Source organism: Erythranthe guttata, chromosome 12, assembly GCF_056151865.1.
Source record: "Erythranthe guttata isolate IM_541 chromosome 12, IM_541, whole genome shotgun sequence".
Taxonomy (NCBI): Eukaryota; Viridiplantae; Streptophyta; class Magnoliopsida; order Lamiales; family Phrymaceae; genus Erythranthe; species Erythranthe guttata.
The window spans coordinates 2,679,705-2,690,092 of NC_142544.1; the positions used below are offsets into that span (position 1 = coordinate 2,679,705).

The following is a 10,388-nucleotide window of genomic DNA, read 5'->3' on the forward strand; positions in this document are numbered from 1 at the left end:
TCTCAGTGTCTCAGCCATCTCGGACAACCAGATCGAGATCACGTGTGCTAAACGTGATATTTCCGTCCAAGTTGACTGACGGAGTTGACAGCAAAACATAAATTATTAAAAAACGGCAAGTTTGAGGACATATTTCGTGGATGAAAAAGTTTGAGGACATAAATCGTTTTAGAGGTAAAATTTAGGGACATAAACTGTAATTTTCCCCTACTATATTCATATGTAACTCAATCAAGAATAAAACATTAAGCATAATCTCAATTACAGTCACCTTAGATGTTAACTATATTCATATGTTGACAAATGTCAATTTGACTCGAAGATTCTTTTACCACAGTTCTAATTATTAAAACCGGTATTTCGAGTCAAATTCAACAATAACAAGAGAGAACATAACTGACCAGATTCATGTACGTAGTAAATCGAGTAGAAGAAATGATCTGAAATTAAAAATTACATTAAACCATGGAAAGTAAAGTAGTTCACAAATCCCACATAGGATTCGAATAAATCCTAGCAATAAGAATTTAGCTACTCGTAGTTCTTATGAAGAAAAAAAAATCATAAAAGAAAGGATAAAAATGATACTTGAGTCTTTGTAGATTTCCCTTCTTCACGCCTAGCTTATCACTCTAAAATTCCGTGCTTGGATGATAATTTTCGTGATGAGTAATTGTTGGTTGTAATAGCTACATGCAAGTGCATGCAACGTACAAGTGATAAAGTTGATTTTTAAGTCCAAGTATCGATTCCACAGAGAATATTTAATTATCTAATCATAGACGCTAAATTCTACCAATTACTAGCCCACCCTACACAGTCGAAAAAAGATTAATAAACTAAATTAAACTAAAGTAGTTAAAACAAATTAAAAAGGCAAAAACAAGGAAGCAATTTAGAACGAAGATTTAATCAAAGTAAACAAGCCTAGGATTTTATTATCCCCCTATGTGATTATTACTCCCCCAATTCCTTCAATTATGCAAGCAATTAACCTGAATTAGTAACCTGAAATGCTAAATTAATATTAAACTGCTTCCGCGTGTATTACGATTCTAATACTCTATATTCAATTACTGTATTCCTACGCAATTAATTCTAGAACACAACATTAAGTACAAATCTCTATAATGGCTACCTAAGAGATTAACTATATTCCTATATTAATACCACAAAGGCTCTTCTACCAGAGTTCTAATTATTAACCCGATCTTCCGATTCATGCGATTAACATTAACATAAAAGCACATAAGGTGATCAAATTCATGCACTTAATAAAACAAGCACAAGAAATAATCAGAATTAAAACTTGCATAAAATCATAGAATTGGGTTCATAAATACCACATAGGGTTCAAAATAAAATCCTAGAAATAAAGACTTAGCTACTCGTGATTCTTATGATAAAGAAAATAAAATAAATAAATGAAATAAGAAAAACTATGCTTGAGTCTTCGTTCTTAATAGGATTTGTAAAGAAGTAGTTGAAACCTAATAGGAATCAATTTCCGCCACTTTCCCTCATCAGGATTTGTTCTTCGATTTTCGCCATGTTGTAGTCAGACTTTTGGAATATTGCGTGAATAAAAATTGTAGCCCTTGAAATTAGCTTTCCAATGCCGCCAAAATCAGCCGATTTGGAGTTCGTATGAGAGAGATATGCTCGAAATGGTGGACACTGCCAAAGCTGTGGCGAGATTCCTTCTTCCAATTTAATTTATTTCCTTATTTGCAACTTTTTCCTTTCTTTATTTATCTTTTTTCCTTCATGGACACCTAATTCTCGTTTTTCACTTATTAAACACAACATCAATCAATTAAAGCACAAATATAATTAAATCTAAACAAAAAATACATGTAATGTAAACGTAGTGAGCGTAAAATCTACACTCAACAGTAATTCTCACATATAGTGGTCAAGACTTGATAAGAAGGCAAGAAATTCCTTGTGTAGTTGAAAATTTCTTACTGTGTAAATTTGTGAGCTCGAACAGCCGTCTGAATTTCAGTGTAAATTTTCGGACAATCGTCTGGAAATGCATGGCCTGATTCTTCCGCTTCAACGGCTCGGACGACCGTCTGGCATTACAGTACAACTTTGGGACGGTGGTCTCAAACTACGAATTAGCTTGCTTTTCATCTTCCTCTCCATCGGACGGCCGTTCAATTTCACAGTTCATTTATGGGACGGCCGTTCGAAGCTCTCTTGGTGTACTTTGCCCATTTTTTCATTCTTGCCTACTTTTTGTCCCTTTTTTACTGTTTTGTCCTCTTAATGTCCAATTTCTCAATTAGCACCGACCTAGAACAATTTATTAAGTACCATATACTCCATAAGATCTAACAAAAAATATTGTAAAGATAAAGTAATATACTATTCTTTTAGGCTTTTTATGAATAAAAAAATTGATTCTACTTAGATTCTGAGTATCTGACTAGTGACTGCAGTTCCTTTCTATATGTTGAATGTAATAATTTAAAAATGAATCAAAGGATTCAAAGCTAAATAAAGAAAAGAAATGAAGTGTTCCCACTTGTAGGCTTTTCAAGAATAAAAAACGGATGAATTAGGACTAGAGTTGTACTACTTTCTCTTTCTACGATCAAACATATTCCGAGTATTCTCTCTCCTAATTAAAAATGGAACCCAAACCCAAAAACGGCAAGCGTCTTATCTTCTTGCTGGAAGCAATACTCTTATCAATTTATTTCCCTGCTTTCTACTGTCAAAAAGATGATGGAATGCCGCAGCCAAAGGCATGCTGGGACATGCCCCAGTCATTGAACTGCGGCAACGTACGCTACATAAGCAAACCCTTCTGGTTCAAGCCCATGTGCGCCAGCCGCCCAGACTACGAGCTCATTTGCGAGGGCGGAGTCCCGATCCTGAAAATCTCATCATCACCGTACAGGGTACAGGAAATCGATTACGATGCCCACACGCTCACGATCGTGAGGGAGGACTTGTGGGACAACACTTGTCCGGAAATCCCCCGCAACATAACCAAAGACTTCGACGGCAACATCCTCTACGATTACTTGCCAGAATTCAAAGAAAACAACGTCACTCTCTACTACGATTGCTTTGACAATCCTCAGTCTGGTGATCTCTTGGCGCAAATGCCCAACAGATTCAAATGTGAAAATGAAACCGATACAAGAATCAATCTGTTCGACGTTACATCGGCGGGGCCCGGACCCAACATCACTTGCGCGGACAGTATTACCGTTCCGGTGAGTCAGACGGTGGTGCGGTCTTTACAGACTCCGGAGCCTTCGTCCATAAACATTTTGCGTACGGCTCTTGCATCGGGATTTTCCATCCGGTGGTTATTGGATGACACTCCTCTTGTCCCCCCTCCGCCCCCTCAAGGTATTGTATATTAAAAAAATCTTCTTGGTCAAGATATTGTATATTAAAAAATGATTCTTGTATTATCTTCCAATGATGCATATATTTTATTTTTATCTATTTTGTCTTTGTCTCCTAATAGTAGAGAGATACTCCCGCGGTTTTTTTTCAAAAATAATACCATCGAGTAGCTTAAATTTTTGGGGGTGGGTTCAGGGGCATCGGCTTAATAACAAAATGGTAAAATAAGTTAATATTTATAGACTTTATTTAAAATATTAAAAGTTTTAACCATAATATTTCATAATGAAAAGATAAATGTGAAAAAAATATGTAGATTTATGTATAAGATTATGGACAAAAACAAAAGTATTAAGGGGTCAAATTTTATATTTACAAAAGTTTGGGGGGCTAAAATCTATTTTTGCTAAATATTAATAAAAAAAATACGTGTACAAAAAATATTATTGTCGGATCCACAGTTACCCGGCCCTAAAGTAGTAGTAGTCACATTTTTAAGGGCACTTTAAAAATAAACCATCAATAGGTACTTATTCGTAAAAGAGTCCAGACAAAAATCTCTTTTATAAAAAAATTCACATATTGTCCAGAGGTTTGTAAAAGACTATAATAGCCATCACATTTTAATATGCTCCAATTTTATTCTTTAATTTAATATAACCTCAATTTGACCCCAAATTGCACAAATTATTCAATTTTGACCCAAAACACAATTTTATGGACAATTTCTTCCGTCACCGCTGTTGACCGCCGGTCTCTGGTGTTGACTTTATTTTATTTTAATTTTTTCTTCCTGATTTTTCCGCCGGTCTCCGGCATTGACTTTTTCGATTTTCTTTTTTTCTTTTTTTCTTCTTCTGGTATTTTTCCGTTGCCGGTCTCCGGCGTTGACTCTTTCGATATTTTTCTTTTTTTCTGACATTTTTTCACCCCCCGTTTAAACAACAATATTGTTGTGGTTGACGGTAATATTAACAATATTACTGTTAAACACAATAATATCAACTGTACTACAGTTTAACACAGTAATATTAACACAGCAAAAGTCATTATTATTTTGTAATAGAGTAATTTTAATAAGTTGACCGTTCAACAAAGGTAAACATAATTAAAAACCAAAAGAATTAATATTACTGTGGTTGACAGTTATATTACTGTAACAACAATAATATAACCGTCAACCACAGTTATATTATTGTGTTTACAGTAATATTACAATAGTAGACAGTAATATTATTACGTTAATCCGTCAACAACTCAAGCAAAACAAAAAACCCAAAAAAAGAAAAAATATTGATGTGGTTTACAATAATATTATTGTGTTTCCAATTATATTACTGTCATCGACAGTAATATAATTATGTTGACTTGTCAACAAATCAAACAAAATTTTAAAAAAAATCCAAAAAAATAATAATATTGTCGTGGATTCTGATTGTACTGTCAACGACAGTACAAATACATAAATGTTCTACCAACGACAGTACAATTACGTTAATATACTGTCAACGACAGTATAATTACGTTGATGTACTGTTAGTGACAGTATAATTTCTGTTAACGACAGTACAATTACGGTCAACGTTTAGCGGCGGGCGTAAAAAAAACGGATAAAAATTTTATGAGAAAAAAAAAATATCACTAAAAAAAGTCAAAGCCGGAAACCGGCGGCGGAATTTTTTTTTTGAAAAAGTCAACGCCGAAAACAGACGGCGGAAAAAACCTACCGGAAAAAAAAATCGAAAAGTCAACATCGGAAACCGGCGGCAAAAAATTAATTTTTGAATTATTTTTTTCAAATAATATTGGATTTTTGTGGTCAAAATTGACTAAATTGGAGTTACATTAAAGAATTGAGTGTAAAGGGTTGGGGGTAATTTTGTCATATAAATCATTTTTTCCTTTATTTATAATAAATATTAAAGATATGGTCAGGAACTTATGCACTTATTTTTAAAGAACTTTTAATTTATATTTATCGCATTTCAATACTAAATTCAGGCTCGGCCTATCCTTATTTCAATCTCTCGGCCCTCCTATTTACCATTTTGAGAATGTGTAGCTTTGTATTTTCTATTTTGGTTATATATATATATATATATATATATATATATATATATATATATATATATATATATATATATATATATATATATATATATATTGAATCTTTAAGTATTGAAAGTTATATTTCATTGGAATTAATTACTTTATTTCGAAGGTAAGCCTCCTCAGTCCACACCAGCTCCTTCATATTCCCCTGAAAATGACGACGAAAATCGTCACACTGGACACGGTATGCACAATGTTTTGATTTTCTTCCGTTTCCTTTTCTTCTTGAAAGTTGGGAGCTTTATAAGGTTGGGTTAAATACAAAATGCACCCCTGTACTATCATTAGTGACTTATATACCCATGTATTATAAAATGCGATAATATGGCCCCTGCCATTAAACTATCTTAAATAATCCGTTCATTTTCAAAGTTGACCGAGCATTGCATTAGATGTTGGACAATTTCAGACGAAAATACCCCTATGATTGTTTATAAAAAGTGTGCCTCTTTTTTTCTCTATTGTACTCAATTTACTCTCCATTTTTTCATGTTTCTTCCTATTTTTATTTTACACGACCTAAAACTTTCACCCATATATTCTGGAAAAAAAAAATATTTTGAAAATTATTTATAATTTCCTTTTAAATTTATGAAATGTTGCAATTCTGTTCCGAGTCTAATAATATCACCCAAAATTTATGAGTTTCTTTTATTTTGGATAATATTTTTGAATTCTTTTTAGATTTCAGAAGAAAAAAAAAAATCGAACTTTCAGCCTAAAAACTCTCGATTTAAAATGTTTCCCGTAGTTCTAGTTCTCCAAATTCATGCATTTCATTTTTAACGTCCAAACACTACAAGGCATATTTTTCTAGAACCACTTATTGATGCCACCAGAATGTTACGTAATAAAAGTAAAAAAAATGGCCAAGTAATAAAGTCAAAAAATGCCAATTTATATCATATAAATGTAAGTGTAAAAATGTAACTACGCTACATAAACTAACGGTGTTAGAGATTTGAGGGTTGACCGTTAAATTGATGGGTCGTTTTATCGCATTTTGTAGTACACGGGGTATATGCGACGCTGGTGATAGTACGGAGTGCACTTTGTATTTAACCCTAAAAGGTTTACATGTTTCTTTTTTAATTTCCAAGACCAAATTGCAGGACAAAAGCTTGCTACCGGCATAATTATAGTAGGTAAAATACTTTTAGTTCTCACTCCATTTTCTTCATTTTGACTTATTATATATATGTTTACATTATTACATACCACTATATGCAGTGGTTCTACTTACTGTAACCGGTGCGGTTATAGTGTCCATTGTCATATGCTTCTACCTCAAACGACGACATTCGCGAGCTGGCTCTAACCAGAAATATAACCAAGATGTCGAAAGTATTCTAGTCCAACATGGAATTTTGGCTCCAAAAAGATACAAATATTCAGAGATCAAGAAAATGACCAAATCATTCAATGAGAAACTTGGTAAAGGAGGATATGGTAGTGTTTACAAAGGTGTACTCCCTGATGGATCCCTCGTTGCGGTCAAGGTTTTGATCGAAACCGATAGCAATGGAGAAGAATTCATTAATGAAGTTGCTAGCATCAGTAGAACCGCGCATGTTAATATTGTCAATCTCTTGGGATTTTCCTTTGATCAAAATAAGAGAGCATTAGTGTACGAATATATGCCAAAGAAATCTTTGGACAAGTTTTTGATAAATGATTGTCCATTAGATTTGGACAAATTGTGCAAGATTGCAGTTGGAGTTGCCAAAGGTTTGGAATATCTGCACACGGGGTGCAATACTAGGATTGTTCATTTCGATATTAAGCCTCAGAACATTCTATTAGACGAGGATTTTTGTCCGAAAATATCAGATTTTGGGCTTGCTAAACTGTGCAAGAAGAAGCAGAGTATAATATCGATGCTTGGAGCAAGAGGTACAATTGGGTACATTGCTCCCGAAATATTCTCCAGAAATTTCGGAGGAGCTTCTCATAAATCTGATGTCTATAGCTATGGAATGATGGTTCTTGAAATGGCTGGAGCCAGAAATTTTGTCGAAAATGAAGCAATTCAATCGAGTGAGAACTATTTTCCTGACAAAATCTACGAGCATGTAGTTGATGTCACTAGGAAATTAGACGATATTATGATTGACGACGAAGAAGAAATTGCAAGGAATAAAATGTTTTTGGTCGGATTTTGGTGCATTCAGACATCTCCATCGGATAGGCCACCGATGTCTAAGGTTGTTGAAATGTTAGAAGGAAGTATAGAGTCCATACTAATTCCTCCAAAGCCAGTTCTGTGGAATGCTAGAGTTTCGGATAAAGAAACTTCCTCATGTTCATCATATGTAGAGAGAGAAAATTCAACTCAAGATTAGGTATTGATTTGGAATCACATAAAATCACCTGAAATATCTAGAATGATGCATGATATGAATTTTCTCGAATGTTATAACAATACACTTTTATAGATAGTCTCCCTCTTTTTCCTCTAATTGTAACTTAGTAAGGGGTTTCTCTATTTTTTTCTTCAATAACTTTTAAAAGGATGTAGCATTTTCTCTATCATTGTAGGAGTTGCATAAACATTAAGTTTTACAACTTTATTCAAGGTTTAAAAATTAGTGTTTATGATCATCTTAAAGAATTTGAAAAGTCAACTAGTAGTACAATTTAAGGGCTATATGTATCCTTATTTTATATCTTTCATACACATATGCTTTGTTATTCCATGTCATTAGCTAAAAGTCCCGAATTTTTAGCATTTGGTACCCATGTGTAATCTAATGAAAGGCTAACAAAGTCCTGTGTTAAAACAATTAGCATTTACCCTTCTCTGATGGGTTGTATTTAGCACATCACTCCCTATCTGAAAAAGGTTCGTTGACTATAATGAAATGATTATATTGCCCCTACGAAGATATAATATATACTGCAAATAAAAAGTCTTCCCCCAAATTATGAAACAAACCCACTATGAAAAAAAAAGTATACTACATCACCCTTTATTTTAATAATTATTGAAAATCAAAAATATGCAAAACATATCAAAAAAAATGTATAAAATAGAACTTAATATTTATTTAAACAAAAGATAATAATGCCAAAAATATATACTAAATGTAAAAAATAAAAATAAAAAAGAAATTAAAAGAAGTCATCTTCTTCCCCACCAAAACATCCGTCCACCAACTCATCCACAAGCCCCACCAACCCATCATGCTCCTCCACATTCGCTCGTACAAGGCGGCGGCTGCTGCTCCAGCGGCTGCAACACCACCACCTGGAAAATTAATGGCCGACGAGAAGAAAGCAATCCGAAAACTCGGATTCTTGAAACTCGGAGCCTTGATGCCGAAAATGGATTCTATCACACAACAACAATTGCAAACCCATGGATTCTCCTTCTCAATCTCGTGGGCTTGTCAAAAATGGGATGATGAAGATGATTTGTGGTAATCGAATCTGTTTAGTTTGGAGAAGATGGCTTTGAAAATGTTAAGGACTAAATTGGAAGAGGGTTCTTTTTTTGGGTGAATCTATAATTTTCCAAAAAAATAATTTAAAGGGTCTTCTCATGTCCAAAAACACACTCTTAGTCGCATAATCGACGAGTGTTACGCACAATCAACTCGCATGGACTTCATTAGCTTTAATTTCTCATCATAAGTGGGTATATGCTAATTGTTTTAACATAGGGTTTTTTTTAGCCATTAGACATTACACAAGGGTACCGAATGCAACTCTAAAAGTCCCACAGCAATATATCATATAATTTTATTAGCAATAAGTCACACGATATTTTGCAAGGCAAATTTAGATGAGTTAGGGTGTTTGACTATGCTTATAAGATGTTAAAAAGAGATCATAAGATATTTAAGAGTTTTTCTAAAATATTTGGTAAGTTTTTTTAGAGGTTTTTGTGCATAGGTCCCTAACCAAGCATATCTTCATTATTCTAGGTTTAGGGGCTATATCTCTTTCACCAATAAGCCCATCCCTTGAATATTTATTACAAATAAATGAAACATTCATGTATATGACAATATTACCCCCAACCCTTTATACTCAATTCTTAATTGTAACCCCAATTTAATCAATTTTGTCCACAAAAATCCAATTTTGACCACAAAAATTCAATTTTGACTTTTTGTTTTTTTTAAAAAAAATTTTGCCGCCGGATTCCAACGTTGACTTTTCGATTTTTTTTTCTTCCGGATTTTTTGGCCGGTTTCCGGCGTTGATTGGCGTTCAACGCGGGTCTCCGTCGTTGACTTTTTTTTTTTTTTTTTCTTTATGTTTTTTTCCGCCGCCGGTCTGCGGTGTTGACTTTTTTTAGTGCTTTTTTAGATTTTTTTTTTTTTTACGTCTGCCGCTAAACGTTGACCGTAATTGTGCTGTCACTGACAGTAAATTAACGTAATTATACTGTCAATGACAATAAATTAACGTAATTGTACTGCCGTTGACAATACATTTATGTAATTGTTCTGCCGTTGACAGTAAATTAACGTAATATTATTATTATTATTATTATTATTTTTTTTGCTTGATTTGTTGACAAATCAACGTAATTATATTATTGTCGTTGACAGTAAAATAACTGTAAACACAATAATATTACTGTCAACCACATCAATATTATTTTTTTTTTTGGATTTTTTGTTTTGTTTGAGTTATTTACGGAGTAACGTAATAATATTACTGTCTATTATTGTAATATTACTGTAAACACAATAATATTACTGTGGTTGACGGTAATATTACTGTTGTTATAGTAATATTGCTGTCAACCACATCAATATTATTATTTTGTTTGGTTTTTTTTGTTTGTTTCAGTTATTCACGGAGTAACGTGATAATATTACTGTCTATTATTGTAATATTATTGTAGTTGACGGTAATATTACTGTTGTTATAGTAATATTACTGTCACTCAC

At 33.2% G+C, this 10,388-nt stretch overlaps 1 protein-coding gene across 1 annotated transcript; it reads left to right on the top strand.

Annotated features, from left to right (window-relative positions):
* Positions 1-2,639: 2,639 nt before the first annotated feature.
* On the top strand, positions 2,640-8,022 carry LOC148766216 (LEAF RUST 10 DISEASE-RESISTANCE LOCUS RECEPTOR-LIKE PROTEIN KINASE-like 2.5). The gene is made up of 3 exons (XM_088826820.1): positions 2,640-3,372; positions 5,594-5,668; positions 6,715-8,022. Exons 1-3 carry the CDS (start codon positions 2,640-2,642, stop codon positions 7,824-7,826), a joined length of 1,920 nt encoding a protein of 639 aa, XP_088682946.1. The 3' UTR covers positions 7,827-8,022.
* Positions 8,023-10,388: the final 2,366 nt, after the last annotated feature.

Excerpts from the sequence above, each read along its gene's own strand:
- LOC148766216 (XM_088826820.1), top strand. The coding sequence starts at position 2,640 with ATGGAACCCAAACCCAAAAACGGCAAGCGTCTTATCTTCTTGCTGGAA. Across the intron at positions 3,373-5,593 it reads CCCCCCTCCGCCCCCTCAAG|GTAAGCCTCCTCAGTCCACA; the intron begins GTATTGTATATT and ends TTTATTTCGAAG. Across the intron at positions 5,669-6,714 it reads AAATCGTCACACTGGACACG|TGGTTCTACTTACTGTAACC; the intron begins GTATGCACAATG and ends CACTATATGCAG.